Below are 26,896 nucleotides of genomic sequence, written 5' to 3'. Positions count from 1 at the left end.
CCAGAGCTTCAGATTGTTATTACTAGGGAGCAGTATAACACCACATTGATATGCTAGGGTAATTTGTGTTGTTTCAACAATGAAAATGTATCTCTTTGGGAAGTTTAGCTGGTGATAGAAGAGTTATAGCAGACTTTATTTTTATTTTCAGGTTGGGAAAGTACTTTGTGGTTTGGTAGGGGGTAAGTGTGTTGTATAGATTGTGTGTGTGTTTATGTGTATGCACACAGACGTATAAGAAATTGAGTGCATTTGTGTGTGGGGGGGTCTGAACATCAGATAGAAAAATATATTTCAACTATAAACTGTGAGTGAATGATATGCATTGAATATTTGAAACTGGAACTTTGACTTTCTGTTATATTAAGACAATTTCTAGCTTTCCAGCATTATGAATACACATTGGTGTTCATTTAAAATTTAAGTGTCCTTGCTAGGCACAGAGCTGGTTAGCACTTAACACAATATTGGCTCTGATCCCATGATGTAGATTTTTCCTGAGCCCTGTTTTTGTATGTCATGGGCTAAAACTTCATCTGTAGGCATGACTGCAAAGATATGCGTACAACTCTTAGATAAGTCATTTATGCAGAGATTTTAGGCATTTTTGCCATTGTCAACTAGGGAGTTATTTTAATGTAGATTTGTTTTTAATGAGACTCCTGTTACAGAAATTTGTCTCCTTTTCCTAAGAAATTGTTCATAAAACTTGGAGACATAAGCCTTTGAATACCTCCTGGCCTTCCTTTTTACTAAAAAAAAGTGAATGGACTAAGTAGTCCTTCTGATTGGGATCTGCACATCACAATGCTGAGGAAGAAAGAAAGCCCTAGGAACCTTCTGGTGGTATCACTTCTTTCAAATACACTTTTGAATTCTCCTTGCCCAATTGAAAAAAAAATGTGTTCCTTAAATGTTTATATTTTGAAACTTTTCTTTTTCAAGGAAATAAATGAAATCATAGCTTGTATATAAGACCCTTTCTTACCCCCATTCTCAAACCCTCGCCCAGTGGTACCATTACAAGTTAACTTTGGTTTGATTCTGCAGGTATATAACAGAGTTTGTAAACCTAGGCAATGTTTCAGCTCTACGCACTTTCAGGGTACTGAGGGCTTTGAAAACTATTTCGGTAATCCCAGGTAAGATGGCCCGGGGTTGGTGTTAGGTGTTGGGTTAGGGCCCTGACGTGACGTATTGTACTTTTTGTTTTGTTGTGGTTTTTTTTCCTTTGGTGTTTGTGTTTGTGTCCGTGTTTGTCATTTGTGTCTGTGCGTGACCTCCCTTACTACAGATATGTGACAGAGTTTGTGGACCTGGGCAATGTCTCAGCGCTGAGAACATTCAGGGTTCTGCGAGCTTTGAAAACTATCTCTGTAATTCCAGGTGAGAAAATTTAAACACAAGACTGACTTTGCCTCATCTCCTCTTTCTCCTCCATTCATTTTGTCCACCACATTCTGAAGCGGCATCAGCACAGCTGATATGGCCTTGCATTCCGCATGTTTTTCCTGGGAGACGTTCTCTGGAATGGCTCTTTGGTCCTTAGGCAGTATCTCTGACAGTGCTTGCTAGGCATGCAGCCCCCATTCCATCCATGCTTTGAAAAAGCACGTGCTTAAGAATCACTTGAATCTTACAATATCTGAAAGAATTGTCACGGAGCTAGCTGTCTCTTTGAATATAAATCATTTGCTTCCTAGCCTCATGGAATTACAGTAATTTTAACATTCACCATCATTCCATTGCTTATGATTTCTAGGCTTCCTATCGCATGGTTTGCTGATGGGATGTTATTCGAAGAATTGTACTTTTATTGTTACTGTGTTAATGGAATTATTTAATCACAGAAGAGACCTTACCCAGTTAACTAGTCCAGTGTTCCAGACAAATTTAAGAGCCTGAACTTTAATAATCGCTGTCTATCACATTCTGTTGCTGTCTGTTTCACTAGAATAAGAACCAGTAGACATCTACTACATATATATTCAGAGACCATTCTCAAACATAAATCCCAGTGAAAGCTTATGCAGGTGCTGTTAAAAAAAAAAGTCAAAGGTAAGATAAGATACGTCTAAACATGTGGGCAAACAAAAAAGTACAGAAACTTCATAAGAAAAAAAAAAAAAAAAAGGAATCCGTGGGTGGTTGAGAGGTAGTTGATTGACAGTCTCTCTAAAATTTTTGCCTTTTTTTTTCTTGGTTCTGGTTGAGCTTAGCTCAGTGGTTCTTAACCTTTTGAAGGTTTTGGATCCTTTTGAGAATCAGATGAAAGGTCACAGGCACCACCCCCACACACCAAAGCCCATCTGTGGCCCCCAGGTTGAGATCCATTAATTTAATTCAAATCCTTTCTACCAGGTAATAACTATTTTTCTAAAGACCAATCTTGAAATCTGGAAGGAAAGATATTTTAGTTAGTCTGCGAACTAAAATATTGTTGGCAGAAATGTGGCAGAAGTCAAGACTACATTGTTGCTGGTTCGACTTTGGTTATGTTCAGGAGTTTTCAGGGAAGACTCCTGAGAGGCCAGGCTTTCCACTGCAGTTTCGTAGAAACAGGGACATGAAGAACAGAGGCATCCTATTCCTGGCATCACGTGGCTCTTCTCCGTGTGACTGAACCAAAAATAATTCCTCTTTTCCCCTTTTCAACACGTTATCTACATATCAGATGCAGAGAGAGGGAAGCACAGAGGTAGAATCCGAATGTAGCTTACTGAGAACCTCAGGAAGGTAAACCTCAAGTTTCTCCATTTACAGATTTGGGGTATGAAGCGGGCCAGTAAATTATGGCCCTATTAAGAATGAATTCCGGGCTTCCCTGGTGGCGCAGTGGTTAAGAATCCACCTGCCAATGCAGGGGACGTGGGTTCGAGCCCTGGTCCAGGAAGATCCCACATGCCGCGGAGCAACTAAGCCCGTGCGCCACAAGTACTGAGCCTACGCTCTAGACCCCACAGGCCACAACTACTGAGCCCATGTGCCACAACTACTGAAGCCTGCACGCCTAGAGCCTGTGCTCCACAACAAGAGAAGCCACTGCAATGAGAAGCCCGCGCACCGCAACAAAGAGGAGCCCCAGCTCGCCGCAACTAGAGAAAGCCTGCGTGCAGCAACAAAGACCCAATGCAGCCAAAAATAAATAAATAAATTTATAAAAAAAAAAAAAAAAAAAAGAATTCCTTGGGACTTCCCTGGTGGTCCAGTGGCTAAGACTCGGTGCTCCCAGTGCAGGGGGCCTGGGTTTGATCCATGGTCAGGAAACTAGATCCCACATGCCACAACTAAGAGTTTGCATGCCACAACTAAAAGATCCCGTGTGCCACAACTAAGACCCAGTGCAGCCAAATAAATAAATATATTTTTTAAATGAATTCCTTTATTTTAGCAATGGTAGCTTACTCCTTATCAGCCAGAGGCTGGGTGTCAGTTGGAGTATATTCTCCTTGGCAAAAAACTATAACCCTGACTTATCAAGGTTTAGTTCCTAGCCATTTCAAATCTGTTTGACAGAAAATTCAGCTCATTCTCTAGGCAGCTTCATGAAGCTTGTTGATGGCAGCCTAAACCTTAGGCAGGCCTTGTCTTATTTTTTTTTTTAAGACATCTGTACCACCAAATCTTTATTTTCATTTTTCCTTTGGTCTCTTTCCTCCTCTGGCCTCTTTTAAATATGATCCCATGTTTTCTGCTCACTTCCCCCAGCGTACTCCGCAAGGCATCTGTCTCTTTATGTTCTTGTGATCTCAAAACTTCTCTTCCAGAATTAAATTGGAAAGCTGCATTCTGCTCACTAACTAGGGCAGCAGATGCTGTCTCTGCTCCAGCTCTTAGCCTCTGTCTCTGTCTCTGCTGTATGATTAACTTCTGACCACAGCATTTCTGCAAGATAACTCTTGACTGATGTCACGTAATTTAAGCCTTATTACTTTAGTTTTATAGATACATATTCATGTCTAGTTTTTTGTGGGTTTTTTTGCGGTATGCAGGCCTGTCACTGTTGTGGTCTCTCCCGTTGCGGAGCACAGGCTCCGGACACGCAGGCTCAGCGGCCATGGCTCACGGGCCCAGCCGCTCCGCGGTGGGATCTTCCCAGACCAGGGCACGGACCCGTGTCCCCTTCATCGGCAGGCGGACTCTCAACCACTGCGCCACCAGGGAAGCCCCCATGTCTAGTTTTATATTCTGTATTACAAATATATATTTATAAGCACAGTGCCTGGCCCATAGTAGTCCTCCATAAATGATTTTAGCAGTAGCAATTATAAAGAAGAAACCTAAACCCAAAGAAAGGGTTTGTATGAAGATTTAGACACCAGCATCACAGTTTGAAATAGATTCCTGGATTCCTGTTTCTAGAAGCACCCCCCAACTGAGATGGCTTTGGGAGGCTTTGGAAAATAACTTTTAAGGGGTAATAAAGCCAATAATAGATCACTGTCAGTGAATGGCATAATTGATACTTGAATTAAAGTGTGACTTTTAATCCCAAGTCCTTTTGCTCCCCATTCTACTTGTAGAGGGCTATCGCCTTGTTCCTACCTGCGTGTTACCCAGGTCTCCTTCCCAGGTGGTAACACCAGTGTATGAGGCAGTAGACCTGGGCCCTCTCTTGCCTGGAAATCTAAGTCATTTTGACTCCACAGTTATAGAGTTGGGCCATAGTTCCCTCTGAGCAAAAGCCATTGCTTTGGGTACCAAGTTCTCTCATAGGCTACTTCAGTGGAATTGTTGCTTTCTTTTGCCTTTTCCTGCTCCCAGTTTGATGATAGGCTTTTTTTTTTTTTTTCACATCTTTATTGGAGTATAATTACTTACAATGGTGTGTTCGTTTCTGCTTTATAACAAAGTGAATCAGTTATACATATACATATGTTCCCATATCTCTTCCCTCTTGCGTCTCCCTCCGTCCCACCCTCCCTATCCCACCCCTCTAGGTGGTCACAAACCACCGAGCTGATCTCCCTGTGCTATGCAGCCGAAGCTGCCAAAAACAGGAGTGAGAGCAGCCACAGAACTGATGTGGGACCTGCACGTTCTCACAGAGCTCTTTATGAGAGTTTTCCCTTTCCTAGAGCACTCACCCTGCTCACCTGGCTGATGCCGTCCTCCCTCTTAGCATCTTTGGTATTGATAGATACTCTGAATGTGTCAGGGCAGTCAAGACTCCCTGAAGATTGGAGAGTACAGTGCATCAGTTAGCTCCAGCCTTTTATACAAGAGATGCTTTGATTTAGAGCCTTCTTGGGCTTAGAAAAGACTAAACTCACATCCTGACCCTTTTTATTTGCCAACTCAAGACCTGGATACCTATCATTCATGGTTTCCCTTCTGCTTCGGAGAACTCAACTTGAAGAACAGTGCCATGCAAACTGTGCTAAAAGGGTCAGTTATAGAAAAAGACCCTTTTAATATTTTCTTTGGTCTGGGACTTGCTGGATTCAACTTGACATTGAAGTATTCTGTGGAGAATGTCATATGTCTTAAAACTTTGTTTTCACTTTGTGTTTATCTGGGTACAAAAATGAACTTCTAAGTGACTTTGTCAGAATTTTCATCTCCTGCGTGCTTTGGCCATGAGCCACAGGACTAACATGCCCCCAAGATAGGGTGGACATCTCAAAGAAGATGTCTCAGGGTTTACTTAGAGTGTAGCACTTAATGGTGTAAATAAAACCGGTTGGGAGGGCCTCGCTGCCAGTCCCTTTTCATTTCCATCATCATTTAAATGGCTGCCCAAAGCACTACTTCTGTTGGTCATTTTGCTCTCTTTAGAGCTGTAATTTCTCGATTATTTTTCTCTTGGATTTGTTATTTCTGTGCTTTCATTTCTGTTACCGTCTCTCTCTCTTTACCTGTGGTATCAGATAAGAAGCAGGGAAAATGAGAGGCCCTTCTCCTTCCCACCCCAGTATTCACAAAGAAGGTATTTTCTTTAAATGTGCCCATTATGAATGTGGCAATTTCTGCTGCATTGTGAAGGGGGATAGAAAGTGTTTTAAGACGCTATTCAGAGTCATTGTTTCTTTTAAAATATTCCAGTGATGAATCCAGTTGCTTTTGTGTTTCTCCTTTTTCCATAGTGTTTCTCAGGAAAGGCAGCTGAAGTTTACCACGGTGGTCCTGAGTGGAGCAACACTGGGCACTCCCAGCGCCCCCTCCCAGCCCCACCTTTGAGAGCTAGTTTAGTTGTGGTCAGACTTTGATACGAATCTGGTCGAGGGCCCCCCAGGTCTCTCCCACATTACTCTTTTTTGGGCCTCACACCGTTGTGGCCTCTCCCGTTGCGGAGCACAGGCTCCGGACGCGCAGGCTCAGCGGCCATGGCTCACGGGCCCAGCCGCTCCGCGGCATGTGGGATCTTCCCGGACCAGGGCATGAACCCACGTCCCCTGCATCGGCAGGCGGACTCTCAACCACTGCGCCACCAGGGAAGCCCTCCCACATTACTCTTGATCTGAAGAACCTCCAAGAACTGTCACTGTGAGGACTGAATCTGCAGCAGGGAAGGTGACCTGGCATGACTGTACCCCAGGACTTGTCTGGACCGAGCCAGACTGTGGGACTGGGGAGCTCTTCTTCCCCCTGTTGTGAGAGCCTGCTTGTTACTGCTGTTGAGGCCTGTTCTGATGTTCATTTTGTCGGAGGGGTAGCTCGTGTTGCTTCAAACCCGTTAGATTTCTCAACATGAACCACAAAGTAGGAAAGATAAATTGACTTTATTTATGATCTGGCATCAACATGGTGGAAGAGCTTGATCCCAGTATGCATGGCTGATTTCTCTGGACGTAGCACATAAGCAGGCTTTGTTCATTTGTTCAAGGGATTGCTGGGCGTTGGGAAAGGTGACAGGAGGTTCAGAGGCGCCTTTGGACATAGAGCGGAGTAAGATTCCGTGACAGCGGCTTCACCTGCTTCTCAAAATTTCTTAAGTGTCCGGCTTCCTGTCTGGTAGCTGACCTTTCTGTACATTGGGTCCAGCTGTCTTTCCTTGTTCCGTAGTAAATCTATCAACTGCTTCTGCTCAGACACATCCCAGTGCTAGTTAACCTTAGCCTCTTCTTCTCACTGTCCAATTTGCTGCCACCTGGCTTCTGTGTCACACTCTGTTGTGTAGGAGTCATATGAAGGAGCTTTCTGCTCTGTTTCGGATTATTAGTTTTCTTGCGTATTCTGGTATGTGGTGTTGTGAACCAGTCGAGGAAGTAAGACAGTTTATCCTCACAACCAGAACAGTGGCATTCTCCATTCTTGCACGCCTCAGGTCAGAAATTCTACCAGCAACTTCTTACCTTTTTTGACCTGTGTTGCTTGTTGCTGGGGGAGCACTTTTGCTTGGCTGTGTTTACTAGTATGTGGCAGCCACTGCTGGCAAGACTATGAAGGTTGAGCTTAAGAAAAGCATTGATGGCGTCGTTTCCATAAATTGGCATCAGTGTCTGCAAATATGGTCATTTGCAATTATCAACACTAATGGAAGGAAGAAGAGTCTTGGCTGAGGCCTGTGTATAATCCAGTAACTATTTACATTTAATATTGCTGAGTAATTGTGTGCCTAGCTTCACTTACAGATATTAAGTTACATCACCTTTCTTCTTCCTGTGCCTTCCTCTAATTTTCTCCTAACAATCTGGATGAGAATCTTAGAGAGGAAACTTTTTGGATGGACATAGTGTTATTTAGTGATCATTTTTGCCTAATTAAGTTTTGTTCCTTTGAGACCCTGTGGAGTATAAGTGGCTGAATGCCATTTCCAACTTAAGTCTCTACTTTAACCTTCTGGAAAGCTGAAAGAACTCCACAGAGGAGTTTATCTAAGCCTCAGACTTCAAAGGAAAACACTTGAAATGGTTTTTTTAGCTTTCTGGACTCATGTGTACAGATTTCTTCAGCAGTGGCATCTGGTTTATGGAGAAGAGATGTTGAACCAGCCGATTGTGAGTGTTCAGGTCAATCCCCAGAAAAGTGAGGAGTTCCATGTAGGGTTGGTGTATTATTTGAGCATCTCTGGTTGCAAGTAAAAAGATACAGGAGTACTTCAAGGAAACTAAGGGCTGGAATGCTTTGGGGCTTCTGGAAGCCAGTGAAACCAGAATGCAGAGCCAGAAAGCCCCAGACACCAGGGAGTACCTTGTCTTCATCTTTCTCTTCTCCATGCTCCTATTTCCTTTTTCTGTCCCTTAGCATGCTGTCTTGACTTCACAGACATATCCTAATATAACGATAGAATAGAATGGTAGAATATGGCTACCATTTACCTCCCAGATTTATATATTATCATTCCCACCACATGAAAAGGCTACTGGACTGTCTCTTGTCCCATTCTATATTCCTGGAGGACAGGATCTAGATTTAGGTCAGGTGTCCCTCCTGACATCTAACTACTAAGAGAAGGTCACTTCCTACAAACGAGCCTGCTGGGAGCCCACCCTCATGGATCAGAAGATAGTTTGAGCTCATAGCCTGGAATTTCCTGTTGTATGGGCTTGGAACTGTCCAAAGAGTTCCCAGCCCAGGAAAATCAGATTAGACTTATGCTAAAACTGTATGTTTTAAAAAATTAATTAATGTCACAAATACATTGTTTTGACTATTTTAAAGTTTTATCCTCTTGTTACTAATACAAATGACAGCTTACAGCTCATTTCTCAATTCATTAAAATAGAAGTAGAAAGGGCCTTGAATTATCATCCAGTATTCAGACAGGTGATTGTCTGAACCATTCAGGAGAGATGGCTATATAAGCTCTTCATAAAGAAGTCCAGGAAAATAAACTTTACAACCATTCTTCAGTGACCTATTCAACTACTCTTTTTTTTTAAATTTATTTTTTATTGACATATAGTTGAATTACAGTGTTGTGTTAATTACTGCTGTACAGAAAAGTGACTCAGTTATACATATATATACATTCTTTTTCATATTCTTTTCCATTATGGTTTATCAACTACTCTTTTTTAAAAATCACTCTTGGGCTTCCCTGGTGGCGCAGTGGTTGAGAGTCCGCCTGCCGATGCAGGGGACACGGGTTCGTGCCCCTCTCCGGGAAGATCCCACATGCCACGGAGCGGCTGGGCCCGTGAGCCATGGCCGCTGAGCCTGCGCGTCCGGAGGCTGTGCTCCGCAACGGGAGAGGCCACAACAGTGAGAGGCCCGCGTACTGCAAAAAATAAAAAATAAAAAAAAATAATAAAAATAAAAATCACTCTTTGACTTTGAAAGCAGAACTGTATAATTTTAGGAGCCTAGAATTGACTTACCGACCCAACATACACCTGCCTCAACCCAGCCAAATATAGTGAAGGACTTTTCTATTCCTTAGCAACTTATTGAAATGAGTTCCAGAACACTAGAACAATTTTTACTTCTTTATAGCTGCCTTTTATTCTATACCACCAATACCTTCTTACCTGGCTGTGTGATTATGATACAGTTTTCCAGGACTTAGGAATAAAAGATTGAAACTTCAACTACTAATCACAAACAAGTAAATATCTCTGCCCTATTTTTAAAGGCTTTTAGAGGGACCTCCCTGGTGGTCCAGTGGTTAAGACTCTGTGCTTCCACTGCAGGGGGCACGGGTTTGATCCCTGGTCGGGGAACTAAATCCCACATGCCACAAGGCACAGTTAAAAAGATTTTAAAAAGAAAAAAAAAAAAAAAAAATCTTTTAGAGACGATTCTTCAGCTTCTCCTCCACTGCCCACTGCCAGTGCTCCTGTGTTTATCCATGTTCTGTGTATGAGAAAATGAGACTGGGAGGTGACCTTAAGTTTGTTCTGAAACACAGTGGGTCATAAATAGTGGCTGAGCCAGGATCAGAATTCCTGCTTTCTGATTCCTGCCTTGTGCTCTTTCTGAACCAGCCCTGTGAGGAGACAAGGAATCAGGCCAGAAATGCCTTATTCCTGGAGCCCAGGCAAGCTCTTCCTAATCTCTTTGGTGGCCCCAGTCTCCGTGGAAGGCCCACTCTGTGAGCAAACATAAGCCTTTGCACACTGCCACGTCTCTACAGTCTAACTCTTGGCTCTTTTTTCTTTAATTTCCCTTACATCCCTTTCAGGATATCTGTGTGAAAGAAAGCTTCTTATTGGTTTACTCTTTCAATAAAGAACGTAAAAACATATTAAGTGTCTGCTTCGTGCCAGGGCTTGTGCTAGGCACAGCATCCATTACCACTATTGGACTCGACTTTGAAAATTCTAGGTAGTCACTTGCAAAATACAGCAAAAGAAGAGTCACGTCCACACCACCCATTAGATCACCATCGTATGAGGTTAGCCATGCAGTGTCATTATCCCATTATCCTGTCTCTTTGAGGGGGCAACATATGTATAATAGTGATAGCTAGCAGGTATTAAGTACCAGGCACTGTACTTGGTATTTAACATTCATTATCTTATTTAAACCTCACAACAGCCCAGCGAGATTGATATTTTAAATACCTTTTACAAATGAGTAAACTAAGGTTCAGACAAAAATGGTTAACATTTGATTCATTTATCGTGTGCCAGGTGCTGTGTTAAGTGTTTGTATGAATCATGCTTAATCCTCACAATAGCCCTATGATATTCTACTATAATTATCCTCATTTTAAAGATGAAAACACTGAGATCCAGGGAGGTTAGGTTTATTGCTCAGGTCACATAAGTAAGTTGTATAACTTGATTAAGATGAGTAATTATCTACCCAGACTCAGGATTAGAATTAGGATTAGGATCAGAGCCAGGATTAGGATTTCTATAGAATTTCAGTGTGATAGTCTTTTCTTCAGAAGTAGATTAGGGATAAGATCCCTCTTGAGGCCTATGTGTCAAGGCTCTGTGTCTGCCTGCTGTCCGTCCTGGTGTTTTGACACCCCGGGAGCGCTCAGTTTTTTCTTGGCCATGTCTTATGGTTAGCTGATGTGTAAGCATGCCCAGGAGAACCACATGTAGACTCAGTCTTGATCCAAACATCACGAACCCACAACCATACTTTTCTTTGCTTCCTATCACTGATCTCTCCCTGTGCAGTTAAGAAATCTGCCTGCAGATTCAAATTTGAACCAGTGGCTTGCATTTAAACCGCCAATTCAAGTGGGTTATTTGTTTTTTAAACTTTTTTAAGTTTTTAATCTAGGACAGAAAAAAGGTATAGTATATGTGATGCAGAGAAGGTATATTTTTTAGTGGAAAGATAAACCATAAATACTGGATTGATAATGATTAACCTTTTCAATACATTGGCATTTCCAGAGCTCGCAGACACAATTAACTATAACCATGATAAATGCTACAGAGGAAGTAAAAGGTGCTATTAAAATAGTAATAGTAGGGGAGGGAAAAGAGTTGTAAAGTCAGGGAAGGCTTTCTGGGGGAATTGCTCTTTACGCAAGAGTGGAGGATGAATAGGAAACAGGCAGGAGGGACGAGAGAAGGGAAGGAAGCATTCCAGGCAGAGGGAACAGCATGTGTGGCAACACTGAGACAAGTAAGACCTTGACTCATCTGAGTCGCTGAGAAGCAGTCAGAGACAGGGAGGTACTTCCAGGAAGAAAAGAGCCACATGCTGGAGAAGGGACTTTCTTTTTCAAAAAATATTGACAAAAATGGATGCCCCTGGAAGAATTGATAATACCGCTGCCCCATTGTTATTCCCATGGTATAAACGGTGAAGTGGCCATGCTTCACGGGTGGCCCTGTGGGGCGGACTAGGAGCCGTGGCGGAGGGGGTAGGCTGGGGGAGGTGGGGAGGGCTGTGGGATGACTCTGACTCTGGGGGTTCTCTCCCCTCAGGCCTGAAGACCATTGTGGGCGCCCTAATTCAGTCCGTGAAGAAGCTGTCGGATGTGATGATCCTGACAGTGTTCTGCCTGAGTGTCTTTGCCTTGATCGGACTGCAGCTCTTCATGGGAAACCTGCGAAACAAGTGTGTGGTGTGGCCCATAAACTTCAACGAGAGCTATCTTGAAAATGGCACCAAGGGCTTTGACTGGGAAGAGTACATCAACAATAAAAGTAGGTGGCCCCGTCTCTGCAAGTGGGGGAAGAAAAAGTCTTCCAGAAAGGAAGGCCTGGACTGCTGGAAGGAGCCTTGTGAACTTACTCCCTTCCCTTGAGGTCGGATTATGTTCAGAAGCTCTCAAATATCAGCCCTCTCTCCCTCTCTCTCTTTTCTCTCCCTTTAAAAGCAAAACTGAAACTTTAGATCTTTTTCACATGTACCCCTAAACTTTTGCTTTGAAAATCAGGCTTAGAAACTTGATAAAAATCCTCTTTTCCCTGAGATATTTGAACATTTAGTGTATAGAGTATACCTAGTAAGGTTTCTGAATACTACTGAGACCTTAGGAATCAATCTGGTCTAGGGAGTCGAGTAATCTCTAAGTAATCATTTGATCCTATTACAGTTAAGGAGTTTTAACAAGTTCCTTTCAGGAACCAAGGCACTTGGGTCTTACCCTTAGGAATATTTGGTATAGTAGTACTTCTGTAAAACAATGGGGGAAAGTTAGCAGTATCACTGTTAGTCACTCCTGAGGAAATAAAGGCAGTTAGTACCTACAAGAAAGTGTTGCAAAGGGGATTTCAGGGACACGAAAGGGAAACGTGCCTTCTAATTTAAAATAGGGCATGGTAACTAGCGATCAGTTTATCTTTGGTAGCGAGGAGTTATAAGGATAGAAGAGTAAAGTGGTGTAAAGGGGTAAAGAACTCAGAAACCTCTTTTTTAGACCCTTTGATTCAAGTGCTAGAACGTGGCATACAGATCTGAAGTACGAGTAGAAGTCAGGTGTCTGTGAAAAGAACATTGCACTAAAGGCTACACAGCAGCACTTTTCATTGTTAAATATATATAGGAAAATAGTTAATGGGAAAGAATTCTTATCAGGTTTCACTGCTGTCAGAAAAGATTTATATGAGCTAAAATCAATAACTGTTTATTCTCTCATTCACTGAAATCTGCCTTATTCATTTCCTGCCTCTTCAAACTTTTCTAGCAAATTTTTACACAGTTCCTGGCATGCTGGAACCTTTACTCTGTGGGAACAGTTCTGATGCTGGGTAAGTAGCTCACCTAATTTTATTCTCCTTCCTTAAAATAATTTGTCAGACAAAAATGGACAACATGTTCTCTTTCTTTGTGCTCATGTAGTGGATCCTTAGTGGGCCCGACATATTGGGTAACTCAGATTTTCTTTCTGTTTTATATTTGTCCGTCCAAAGTTGACATTTCACTAGTAGGTGAAGGTGTCCACAGTCTCAAGCCAAAATTAAAGATGTAAAAGGCTAAAGACAGAATCTATAACATCAGATATCTTGCCTGTCTCTTGAAGACTCTCCTCATTCTATCCTAGCACAATTAATAAAATATCGAATAAGGACACTGTCTTCATGATAGGTTAGCACCCCAGGTTGACCCAGAATATTCCAGGCCTGACAACGTGGGGGAGGGAAAAGAGTTGCAATGTAATATCTTTTCCCCTTTTTATATTGTGGCAAAATACACGTAACATAAAATTTGGTCTCTTAACCATTTCTACATGTACAGTTCAGTGGTATTAACTATGCTGATGTTGCTATACAACCATCACCACCGTGCATCTCCAGAACTCTTCTTCTTCCTACAGTGAAACTCTGTACCCAATAACTCCGCATTCTCCCCTCCCCTCAGCCCCTGGTGACCACCATTCTACTTTCTGTCTCTATAATTTTGACCAGTCTAAGTACCTTACTTAAGTAGAATCATACGGTAATTGTCTTTCTGCAACTGGCTTATTTCACTTAGCGTAATGTCCTCAGGGTTCATCCATGTTATATTATATGTCAGAATTTCCTTCCTTTTTAAGGCTGAATAATATTCCACTGTATGTATAGATCACATTTTGTTCATCCATTCGTCTCTCAGTAGACACTTGGGTTGTTTCCACATTTTAGCTATTGTGAATAATGCTGCTATGAACATGAGTGTACAGCAACAAAGTTGAGTCCTGATTCTGCTACTTCCAGACTTTTGGCAAGCCATTTAACTTATGTGAGCCTCAGATTCTTCATCTAAAAATGGATTTAATCATGTTCTCACTTTCTCAAAGGGTTATGTAAGGATCCAATTACATAACATACGTGAAAGTGCTTTGTAAACAGAGGACTATTTCAATGTAGGGTGTAGCGTCATTATTTAGAGTATATTGGTAAATACAGGAATTGGTGTTTTAAGATGACATGACGGGCTTCCCTGGTGGCGCAGTGGTTGGGAGTCCACCTGCCGATGCAGGGGACACGGGTTCGTGCCCCGGTCCGGGAAGATCCCACACGCCGCAGAGTGGCTGGGCCCGTGAGCCTGCGCGTCCGGAGCCCGTGCTCCGCAACGGGAGAGGCCACAACAGTGAGAGGCCCGCGTACCGTAAAAAAAAAAAAAAAAATGACATGACAACTAGAAGTTCATTTAATTTCTGTATTGAAGTAGATACTAGAAATTACACTGAAATAAATATCAGGCGAGTCTTAAAGCAGAAGAACTGTTATAATCAAGGTCACTGAAATCCCTAGTATGACATGGTTGTCACAATGGGTGTTAAGAGAATCGAGATGATTAAGAGGAACTTCTAGCCATTTGTCATTTCGGATAGCAGCTAAGTTAAATTTGGTTGAATTGCACATTGATATGAATCTAGGACAGTGATTCTCAAATTTTGGCATGCATAAGAATCGTCTGACACGCCCCTTAAAAATACAGATTCATGGCTCCCATATCCAGAGCTTTTATTCCTACGTCTTGGGTAGGTCATAGGAATCAACATTTTTCAGGTGATTCTGATCCTAGACTGCCCCCATGGCATCATTTTTTGAAAAATTGACCTTGCTACTTTGTTTCTTTCCTCTCTTTTTTTTTAAAATTCCTGTTTGTTGGCCTGTAATAAATGACCATCTATATATTTATTATCTCCAAGGTCATAGAGATGCCTTACAGCTGATGACTGGGTAGGATTACATTGAAAAGCCCCTTGTTTCCCTTTCTTTCCTCAGGCAATGCCCAGAGGGATACCAGTGTATGAAAGCAGGAAGGAACCCCAACTATGGTTACACAAGCTTTGACACTTTTAGCTGGGCCTTCTTGGCATTGTTTCGCCTTATGACCCAGGACTACTGGGAAAACTTGTATCAATTAGTAAGTAATACCTCTTTTTCGAGTACTACCTGTTTTTCTTTGGTGATAGAATTTACATGAGGATATGTGGGGTTGGGGACATTCTGTGTGAGAGACCTTTGGTGAAGATGTTATATAGGATCTTAGGATGGTATTTCTCAGAGTCAGCTGGTTTACAAAAGTAAGTGAATTCTCCCAGCTCTTGGCCCGGTTCTTTAATGCTCATCATGTATAGCTGTAGAGGTTCACAGACTTGAGAGCCTCTTGCCTGGCCTGGGAATCTGCCTTCTCTACCTACTTCCTATCATTTCACCAGACCATCTTCAGGATTTCTCCTTTTGGATTTTTGGGCTTAGGGCATCTTTTTAAGAAATATTGGGGCTTCCCTGGTGGCGCAGTGGTTGAGAGTCCTCCTGCCGATGCAGGGAACACGGGTTCGTGCCCCGCTCCGGGAAGATCCCACATGCCACGGAGCGGCTGGGCCCGTGAGCCATGGCCGCTGAGCCTGCGCGTCTGGAGCCTGTGCTCTGCAACGGGAGAGGCCACAACAGTGAGAGGCCCGCGTAACGCAAAAAAAAAAAAAAAAAGAAGAAAAAAAAAAGAACTATTAAACACATTGTGCAAGGCACTATGCTAGACATTATAAAGATGAGATTTTATGTCAATGTTTTGAAATTTGAAACACATTTGTATTTGTTCAAGAATGTTGTGACAGATTCTTTTAAAAAGGTCACTACTATTCTGTTGGGCTGCTTTGGTGACTCTGGGCAAGTCATTTAATTTTGCTGGTTGTGGTGGAGAAGTTAGTCTAGGTGACTGCTGAGGGTCTTCCAGTTTAGAGATTCTCTGATGATCCATTGTTTTCCATTTGACTGTAGCATTTGTAATGCAAATTAGTTTGAGGATAAGAAATGTGTTCCCCTCAGGCATGAAGGAAGCTCTTTAAGGGAAGTTTCTTATTCGTATCTCCTAGAATCCTTCCTTTCTGTTGTACAGCCTAGTAGTCCCTCAGGATTGAATCTTTCCCATGAAATATTTGTGACTTATGCTAAGTTTCAATTTGTGGTTGAGAAGAACAAAAATAAAAACTAAGTAATTGTGGGTCCCGTGTACATAACCTAAAACACAATTGTTCTTTGATGTCTATTTGCTTGCTCAAGGAATACTCAGTATTCCTTGAGTATTCCCCAAGGAATACTCTTGGGCTCCTCCTTCCTGTTTTCTTTTCCCTCCACTATCCTTTATGTCATATCCCTCTTTAAAAACTCATCCTATTACAACAGGCTAAGGAAGGATGTCCCTCAAGATAGGGACTTCCTATGACTTGGACCTGATCCCAGAGATGGAATTTGTCTGTTAATGCTCTTTGAGGACCAGTAGATAAATGAGCTGAGGTCTTGTATTCATTTCTTCAGACTTGTTTTAGAACCAGCTGACAAAGTCAAATGTAATTCTTAGCCCAGAGCGCTTTTTCCTTTAAAAAAAAATTAAGCATTTTTCTACAAAAGGAGTACATTAAGAGTATTTGGAAGTGGAAGAGGACTTTTTTGTCATAATGAATGGGACGTATTACCAACATTTACTGTGAGTTGAGGGTAGGGGAGGCCATTTGGCCGTTGGGGATGCTAAGTGTTCTGCAGTGTGAAGAAGTACCACGCAGTGAAGTACCGTCCTGTTCCAAATGCAGTAGTGCCCCTGCAGAGGAACACCAGCCCATGAGTTGTTTTCAGCCCGATTCGTTTGATGCAAGCGACTCAGAAAGTGGTCTTTGTCTCTTTGTCTTTACAGACCTTAAGAGCCGCTGGGAAAACGTACATGATCTTCTTCGTCTTGGTCATCTTTGTGGGTTCTTTCTATCTGGTGAACTTGATCTTGGCTGTGGTGGCCATGGCTTATGAAGAGCAGAACCAGGCAACGCTGGAGGAAGCAGAGCAGAAAGAGGCTGAATTCAAAGCAATGTTGGAGCAACTTAAGAAGCAACAGGAAGAGGCACAGGTCGGTGACCAATTCTTTGCTCTGGTCCTTCCTGCCAGATCACGGTGACTAAGGCCCCACCTGATTGCCATTCCAATTGATCTTTTTAGGCATCAGTCACTGTCAAATAGAAGTCATTGATCTGATTAAAATAACCCAAGTAACAACTGCAGATGGTCAGTCCAATTATTCCATTTGTCTTAATGGCCAAATTGTTTGTGAATATGATCTTTTGTTGAATTTCTCAACTGTTCAGTGTACAACTGCTGTGCTGGCTGGGGAGAAAAAAAAGTGGCCAGAGCAATTTATATAATGCTTCATATAAGCATAGCCTTTTTGTTGAGAAAAACATTAGGATCTCCTTCAGAGATTCTCCGTGGTCATAACAAGTCTTGAAAAGAAGATACAGGTAATATATTAAAGTTAAATTTGAAAAACAAACTTGTGATTCCACCAACACCCTAACACTTTACTTTTTAATCTTTATCCAAATATACATGTGTTTTTACATTGTTGGGCCCATAATGTATAGTATAGTTTCTTAGCATTGATTTTCAGAGTTGTCCAAAAAAAGGATCATTTGGTACCAAGGTGGCAGCCACGTTCTTGTCTGAGATACTCAAGAGAATAAATCCCAGGGTTCTCACCATGCCGTTCTGCTCTGATTATGCAAGGCTGTGTGCCACGATACAAATTCAGCTAGGAAAAAGAGATACGAGGCCCCAGCCACAGTCTCCTCTGACGGGCTGGTTTTCCTTCCTCCTTTTTTCCCTTTTTCCCCTATCTCTGGGAAAGGAAGTGATCTGTACTAATTGCTTGGCTTTGGGTGGCTCCAGTTAATTGCTTCTGATCTGCTCTGTTGCTGTGGCTCCTTTCGTAGGCGGCGGCGATGGCCACTTCAGCAGGAACTGTCTCAGAAGATGCCATAGAGGAAGAAGGTGAAGAAGGGGCAGGCTCTCCCCGGAGCTCATCTGAAATCTCTAAGCTCAGTTCCAAGAGTGCCAAAGAGAGACGTAACAGGAGAAAGAAGAGGAAACAAAAGGAGCTCTCCGAAGGAGAAGAGAAAGGGGATCCCGAGAAGGTATTCAAGTCAGAGTCAGAAGATGGTATGAGGAGGAAGGGCTTTCGGCTACCAGACAACAGAATTGGGAGGAAATTTTCCATCATGAATCAGGTAAAACTCTTTGCGTTGGGTCAAATAAGCCTAAGAAATTTTGGTTTTCCTAATCTCACTTGATTCTCATTCCCCTTTGGGTTTACGTTTTCCACACCCATCCCTGCATTCTCAGGCCTACCTCTCCATACCTACACGTTGTTTTCCTTTAGGAGGAAGTGTTACTCGCGTATTAGGGCTGCCCTGTGCTCTAAGCCTGCCCTCCCTTCTCTGCTCTAAAGCTAGCCCTAGGACAACCTGGTCACCTTTGGCAAACTTACTACAGCAGTAAAGTCTGTGTCACAACCAGCAAGCCTTCTGTTCTAAAACATCATGAAGAACTTTTCTCCTCTTAGCATCTGAACTTCAGAATTTAGATCAAATACCTCTTTTTAAGAGTTTCATATAATTTTAGGTTAAATAAAAAAGTCATGAAACTGTTTAGGTCACCTTATTTGAGTGTGGCAAGTTCTAGTAATTAATTATTCTAGATATATAGTGTCATGCTGATAAATTAGCCTATGATATATTAAAAAAGCCTCCAGTTTTACCCAACTTTGATTAATCGGGAAACTAAGAGAAAGAGAAGGGAGAGGACTTATGGATTATTATTGAGCATTGTATTACTATAAATTTCATCACATAATAGGTATTTTTGCATTTCAGAGAACACCACCAAAATCCAATTCTTAAGCCATTTAATTCCCCATTTTTTTAAAAAAAATTTATTTTTGGCTGCATTGGGTCTTCGTTGCTGCAAGCAGGCTTTCTCTTGTTTCGGTGAGGGGGGCTACTCTTTGTTGCGGTGCGTGGGCTTCTCGTTGCAGTGGCTTCTTTTGTTGCGGAGCACAGGCTCTAGGCACGCGGGCTTCAGTAGTTGTGGCACATGGGCTCTAGAGCGCAGGCTCAGTAGTTGTGGTGCACGGGCTTAGTTGCTCTGCGGCATGTGGGATCTTCCCGGACCAGGGCTCGAACCCGTGTCCCCTGCGTTGGCAGGCGGATTCTTAACCACTGCGCCACCAGGGAAGCCCTAATTCCCCATTTTAAAGAAAGTTTTGTAAGGTATAGAATAGATTACAGTTCCTGGTATGGCAGTGTATTCAGTGTCTTTTGTTTCCCAGAGACGATTGTGCCTCTCCCTTACATCTCTCACCTCCCAGTTCAGTCTTTTGCTAGTCCAGTTCATTTTATCACAGCAGAATCTCTCATGTCCATCCCCTTCTTTTTATTCCTATTAATCCTATTTTAGTTCAGACTTTGCGTTACTTTGTTCTACTGCAGTTATCCATTGCAGCTTCATTCACTCTTGTCTGTCTCTCTCTCCTTTATGTTTTATATATTGTCAGCAGATCACTACCTAAAACATATCTCTCATTATTCATCACCAAGCATTTATGGATTGTGCTAGGTCCTAGAGATTAAAAGGTGGTTAGAACACCATCCCTGCCCTAGGGAGCTTAGAGTGTAATGGGGCAACCAGATACATTAAAAAAATTATTTGTGTAATAGCATTGATGATATTATTCCATAATTGAGATACGCTGGGGTGTTTTGGAGGGCACAGATCTATCCCAACCTGGAGGTTCAGCAAAGATTTTCTGGGGAAGATCAATGAAGGATAAACAGGAGTTAGTCAAGTAATGTACATGTGTGTTGGTGAGGGAGCAGTAAGACGGAAGAAAGGACATTCCAGGTTTGGAAGAAAAGTATGTTCCAGTTTGGACATCCCAAGTTTGAATTGTTTGTTGGGAAACCAAGTAGACACAGGGTTAGTCAAATGATAGCTCAGGGAAGAGGTCCTGAACTGAGAGGTGGGGATTGAAACCATGAGACTGGATGAGATGACTCGGAGAGGTTGTGTCAGGTGGAAGAACAGTGGGCCACTGATGTTCACGGGCATTGGAGATGGAGCTCATGGAGGAAAACAAGTGAACGGTCGTTAGAGGTGCTAAGAGAACCGACAGTGCAGTGAGGGCTGGAGAGCACAAGGGTGGGAGAAGGCAGTGGAGTGATCAGTGGATTGAAACTTAACAGAGATGCTTGATGAGATCAGAACTGGAAATGTCCGTTGGATTCGGCAATAGAAGTCATCGAGAACTTGAAAGTTACGTTTCAGTCCAGGGTAAGGGTGGATGCCATATTGAGTGGGAAGTAAAGACTTCTCATTCAAACTTCTTTAAAGAATGGGGGTGGGGGCTTCCCTGGTGGCGCAGTGGTTGAGAATCTGCCTGCTAATGCAGGAGATACGGGTTCGAGCCCTGGTCTAGGAGGATCCCACATGCCGCGGAGCAACTAGGCCCGTGAGCCACAACTACTGAGTCTGCGCGTCTGGAGCCTGTGCTCCGCAACAAGAGAGGCCGCGATAGTGAGAGGCCCGCGCACCGCGATGAAGAGCGGCCCCCTCTTGCCACAACTAGAGAAAGCCCTCGCACAGAAACGAAGACCCAACACAGCAGAAATAAATTAATTAATTAATAAACTCCTACCCCCAACATCTTAAAAAAAAAAAAGAATGTGGGTGAAAATAAAATAAGCATTTTTATAATCTGTTGGCGAGGAAACCCAGAAGAAGGAGGGTTGGAAGTAAAAATGGAGTAGAATAGAAAAGAAAATAGAACAGTCTTGGGAGATGTGAAAATAGGTGTAGCCTCTAACAGGAAAAGGGGGTACCTTGTCCCCTCCAAAGATGCCAGCACAATAGAGGTGGGTGTGTGTGGATAAGTTTGTAGATGGGGAGTAGGAAGTGGAGAAAGATGACACCGGTCAGTCTCTAGTCTTCAATAATGTAGGAAATTAAAGATCTTATCGAAGGGATTGAGAGGTTGAGTGGGGAGGTTGAAGGCAATAGTGACAGTTTAGAGTAGTTATTAAGCAGAATGGGAGCGGGAACTCCCCTTTGGGGTGGAATTCATAGCACTCCCCCTCCCCGATGCAGACTCCCTTTTCAGTCTCCAGTCCCTGTGCCCCTTCAAGCACCCTATACTTACACCAGAGTGAACTACTAGATGCTTCTCACACACGATGCTTCTTTTCTACCCTCTGTTTTGCTCCAGAAACAGCCTCTCTAAGATGCCCTGTTTTTTCCATTTCTGAATTATCCATGTTGTATTTATTCGTCACATCCTTTTCTCAAGAAACCTTCCCTGACCCTCCTCCATTCCACCCCCAATTGGAAATTATCATTTCATCTTTCCATTATGTTTATACGTACCTCTTTGCATGTTGTTTTTTACTGTATGTGGTTTTATATTTACTAATGTTCATATCCTCTCCTCTCTCAGATAAAATCCTAAAGTCAAGGCCTGCTTCTATGCCCATTCAGATATTTGTTGGAAAAATGAATGAAGAACTTTTATAAATCTGATTTATAACCCCTTCTGGGACTTCTTTATGGCCTGGAACCATCTCTGTCTCACCTTCACCTCACCTTTCACCTAGTTCAGTCTCTTTTGGGAGAAAACTGTGATTGTAGCTTTGTTGTAATCCAACCCTTGTCTTGAGAGCCATCCTGAGCTGGTTAATAAATCCCTTAGTACCATTAACACTTTGCTATTGAATGGGCTCTGATTAATCCATAGGCTTCAGCACAGAGTTGCAGTGATTGCTCCCTAGCTCAGAAATAAAGCTGGGCTTCTGAGATGTCCTGCTTTGCATGAAAATGTTCACTTCCTCTAATTTCCCCGTGTGAAAAAAACTGTGGATTCCTAGAGTCCGTGGCTGACTGCCAAGACTTGCTTAGAAGCCCCACACAGTAGTAATACTCTTTGTCCCAGGACTCTCCTGCAGTCTCTCTGATTTTATCTGGAGGAATGGTTGTGGAAACTGAGGCCTAGAGAGATTTACTAATTTACTTAAGGTTATATAGCTAGTAGGTGTTGCAGGCAAGATTTGAACCGGGGGCTTCTGACTATAAGCCTTGTACTGCAGTCTCTAGCCACCCCCTCCTCACTCACCTCCACACATACCTGGTCGTCTGTTCTCTTGGCTTAACGGTGACTGGCGTCAGTTTTCCCACTGCACAGTTCAAGTGAATGTCAGTTTCCTGTATTTCAGATCTGCTGAGATCCTCTCGAGACATGTGCCCAACCTGTCTCCTACCTCTTTCTCTGTAAAATTACTGCTGTGTTTTTAGGGTTTAGGTGAAAACAAGTATTAGGTTGAGTTCATTTTTGCAAAGTATTTTAATTTTTCTGTTGCAGCAGTTCTCATACTTTTGGGTCTTTATATCTTTAAGAATTATTGAGGACCCCAAAGAGCTTTTTAAAAATGTGCTGTCGGGCTTCCCTGGTGGCGCAGTGGTTGCGCGTCCGCCTGCCGATGCAGGGGAACCGGGTTCGCGCCCCGGTCTGGGAGGATCCCGCATGCCGCGGAGCGGCTGGGCCCGTGAGCCGTGGCCGCTGGGCCTGCGCGTCCGGAGCCTGTGCTCCGCAACGGGAGAGTCCACAGCAGAGGGAGGCCCGCATACCACAAAAAAAATAATAATAATTAAAAAAAAAATTAAAAAAATAAAAATGTGCTGTCAATTGTGTTAGAAATTATAATTAAGAAATTTAAAAATGTTTGCTTACTGATTTATTTAAAATAATAATGATAAACCCATTATATGTTTAACACAGATCATACATATTTTTGAAAAAATAAACTGTTTTCCAGATCAAAAAAAAATTAGTGTAAAAAGTGGTACTGTTTACATCTTTGCGAATCTCTTTAATCTGTGGTTAATAGAAGATAGCTGGAATATACCTGTATTCAGTCTGTTGCAGTGTATGTTTTTTTGGTTGAAGTATTTAAAGAAAATCTAGTTTCATACAGATGTAGTTGGAAAAGGGAAGAATATTTTAACAGCCTTTTTAGATAATTGTGAATATTCTTCTTTGATGCTTTTCCAAAACTGGATAATGGTAGATTTTTAAATGGTTAGTTGCAATGTGGAAGCTGAAACTGTATCAGTAACTTGGTACTCTGTTACATTAAAATCCTTTGCTGTATTTTGCACTATAGGTCTTTAACTCATGAATGACTTGTAGCATCTTACATTGACCATTTGGGAAATACTGGTTCACTGAGTTATGCAGATCTTTGAAGTACTGACACACAATATTTAAAAATCACATATATTATTATCTCTATCAAGCTCATAAGAAAAGTCTTTAAATTCTGTGAAACTGTCAGGCTCACAGAGTCTACTGTATGCCTGTGAGAAAACGAGAGTGATAAAGGCAGACATCATCTTAGTATTATTATGAAGTAGTTTTAATCTTGTGACCCCCCCCCCCGCCGTAAAAGGGTCACAAGGACCCCAGGAGTTCCCAGACCACATTTTAAGAACCAACTGCTGTGTTGGAAAGAAAAAGTGAAGAAAAGGTGAAATATGGCATGGAAGTAGGACATTTAAATAATCAATTTATTACATTCTAAACATCCCAGTCATTGTTAAGCCTTATCCCAGTAAACAGCTGACATGGATGCCCTGAAATTCCCAATTAATTTTTCTGTGTAATGTGAGGGCTACTCCCTCAAACCAAGAACACCCCAGAGCTATTCTCCCAAGCAAACACCTAGATCTAAGGTAGTATTTTTAGTTAGCTGTGATGTGACTGTCTGAAAAGGACCAGAAGCTCCTGGTTTGTTGACAGGAAAGATTTTGAAAACAGGACCTATCTCATAAACTAGCCTGGATCCCAGGAGTTAATAGAGCCACGGGTCCTGAGTCATAACTAAAACCCTCCAGTCCAGGAAAATTGAGACTGGGGGGCCGGAGGCTACCCTCAGAATTTGTCTCCTTAGGGAATTGGCTAGATCAGGATTAGATACAAGGGGTATAAGGAGAAATGGGACAAGTTCATCTTTTCCCCTTCCACATTTATTGCAGTCAACTCTTTTGCCAAGAATGGAACAAAGAATTAAAGAATAATAGATAAACTGTTTCCTTTTAGTGTGTATTGTCTCAGGTTCCTGATTCCTAAGTGTTCCTAGGTCACTGAATTGGTCATTATCTTTCTATCACTTCCTCTCACTTTCCTATCAGTTAAGAATAGTCAGGTATTATATACTATACGAGATCTAATATAGTATATAATATTTCCTCATGTAATACATAATATTTCCTACTAGGCTGCAGGTTTCGAGAGGTCAGGGACCATGTTATATGTCTTGTTCACCACTGTATCCACATCACTTAGCACACAACAGGTATTTAATGATCATTTGTCAAATAAAAATCAAACCTCTTTCCTAATAGGAGACCTAATATAGTAGGTAGGGTCAGCACCCGACATCGGCCTTGTGAAAATCACAGATTCAGTCCAGGGAAGCTTGCTGTGAGAAGGGAGGCGGTTTTTTATTTTCTGTATTTTATGGTGCTTTGGCATGTTAGGAGCCTTGCTGGCTGGGAGGAGCTGCCCTTCTTGGTGCTAGTTTAATTCCTAGAGAGAGGGAACAACTTGCCAGGAAGTGTGCCTTTCATGTGCAGATCAACCAGTCCAAGACCCTTATCCCCAACTTCCTGTTATCTACTTCACACACCCAGCCAATATTTCCCGTGCCCTAAATCACTCCAGAGCCAGGACCATTCCTATAGCCCAGAACCTGTTTGAAATTATTCAAACTATCCAATTTTAAACTTGTTCAAATGTGCCTGCTCTGCCTCACCCATCCCTTCCACAGCAAAGGCTCTGGGCCAGGCTTTTCCCCTCGCTCCTCCTACCTCCTGACTGACCCTCGTACCCACCCCCACCCCCTGTGAGGCCCTGTGTGGCCTGGCATGACATGGTGCAGCATGCCATGCCCCCTTATTTTGGGGACTGTAAGTAATAAACTCTTCTTTCAAAGGCAGTTATCTCTGTGTCTGTCACCTTACCATACCTGATTAAAACAAAAGCAAAGGTGGGACTTCCCTGGTGGTCCAGTGGGCGAGACTCCACGCTCCCAAGGCAGGGGCCCTGGGTTCGATCCCTGATCGGGGAACCAGATCCTGCATGCTGCAACTAAGACCCGGCACAGCCTAAATAAATAAATATTTTTTTTAAAAAAAGAAAGAAACTAAAACTCATAGGTACGTTCTAACACTTAACAAGTCTTCTGGCCAGCCACATTGCTTAGAGAAGTGCTTCCCAAACTATCTGTAGCGAAGGACCAGTTTTTGTCTTTCCCATTTCTTCATGAATGATACTCTTGTAAAATATAATTGCAATAAACTTCTAGAAAAATTATCACATTCTTGGATGTTGTAAAAATGCCTACTTGCTATTAAAATTTCTAAATGCTTCTCTCAGGTTTTTACTGTCTCATTGCAAACCAGTAGCGGATTATATACTAGCATTAATCTGTGAATGGTTCAGGGGAATGAATCAGTGAGGGTGCCCAAACATATGTGTGAAATGAGGAATAGCAAGTAATAAGCTGGAGGAGGCACTGACCCCTCTACCAGCTCAACAGCATGGAGAAGGAACATGGCCATGTATGTGCCCTTTTAATACACAGTGACACCCTCCACTCATAAATGAGACCCAGTAAACATTCTAGAATCTAACCTATGCAACTCCTCCTCTCTGATGCAGGGATGAGGCAGAAGAGCAAAACAAGTCAGAGTGATCAGGAAAGGGGTCAGAGATGTTGCATACCTGAATCCTATTTTTTAGAGGGCTACATACAGCATATAGTGTGTATTTAACAATAACATTTATATAAAATGATCTGTGATGAGTGGTTTTCTTGATGCAGTTTCCAGTAATCAAATTCATTTATTATCTCAGAGATTTGTGAGTTGCTTCAAGCCAAGGCAAGAAGAGACTACATAACAAGGGAAATACAGGTTAGAGAGTGAAGTATGATAAAACTAGAAATATCCAAAGAAAATGTACCCATCTGGGCATGGGGGCTTTTTGTACATTATAGGAAGAGAATAGAACTGGGATCATTTTGAGTCTAGAACTAGAAGTGAAATTCCAGGTAACAAAAAGATATGGGCAGAAATATTAAAGAGGAGCCCTACAGCCATTCCAGGGTTATCATCAAAAGTATTATTTTAAAATGTTTATCTAGCACTTTGAATATGTATACTATATTGGCAGAGTCCTAGCCCACAAAGAACTTCCACAGTGGAATCATTTTACCAGAAGGGTAAGGCCTAAACTCTAAGGCAAAAATCTTATATAGCTAAAAGTTACTTTGAAATTCCTTCAGAGTCATAATTGGGCAAACTGAGTATCTCAGGGTAGCAAGGAGGATTGTCTGAGGTCAGTTGTCTGTCAGGTTTTGTTCTCTTAGAGCAGAGGTCCTCAAACTGGGATTGCATCCCCTCAGGGCACTTGAAGCCTTTCTAAGCACAGTTTTAAGGAACCTGATTTCCAGATCTTTAAATTACATTTTCCTATGCCTAGGGTGAGGCCTGTGGTCCAAAGTCACACCAGTTCTTTTCCACCTTTCTTTTCACAGTCAGTCTTCTCCCACTTTACAAAAGGAAGGCATAGCTCTCTCTCATCCCAAATCCTAAGCAGTGTATTGCCCAAAGATATAAAAATCTTTGGAGGTGTAAAACAAAGGGACAGTTGAAAATATTAGGGTCTCAAAAGTTTTCTTTAATCTAGGAGACAAACCCATTGTAAGGCTTTCTGAATTTACCTATCTCTTACATAC

The 26,896-nt window shown here is 42.3% G+C and overlaps 1 protein-coding gene across 1 annotated transcript in view; it reads left to right on the top strand.

Annotated features, from left to right (window-relative positions):
- SCN8A (sodium voltage-gated channel alpha subunit 8) overlaps positions 1-26,896 on the top strand; it is a 174,878-nt gene that overhangs the window by 87,156 nt on the left and 60,826 nt on the right. Inside the window, exons 6-11 of the mRNA XM_007100934.3 lie at positions 1,295-1,386; positions 11,781-12,002; positions 12,986-13,049; positions 15,012-15,153; positions 16,921-17,127; positions 17,987-18,280. Of these exons, the coding sequence (XP_007100996.1) occupies positions 1,295-1,386; positions 11,781-12,002; positions 12,986-13,049; positions 15,012-15,153; positions 16,921-17,127; positions 17,987-18,280 (1,021 nt within the window). The remainder of the gene's footprint in view (positions 1-1,294; positions 1,387-11,780; positions 12,003-12,985; positions 13,050-15,011; positions 15,154-16,920; positions 17,128-17,986; positions 18,281-26,896) is intronic.

The sequence above is a fragment of the Physeter macrocephalus genome, chromosome 6, assembly GCF_002837175.3.
Source record: "Physeter macrocephalus isolate SW-GA chromosome 6, ASM283717v5, whole genome shotgun sequence".
Lineage (NCBI taxonomy): Eukaryota > Metazoa > Chordata > Mammalia > Artiodactyla > Physeteridae > Physeter > Physeter macrocephalus.
The sequence above is the reverse complement of the archived record's forward strand: the minus strand, read 5'-3'. Positions and strand labels throughout refer to the sequence as shown.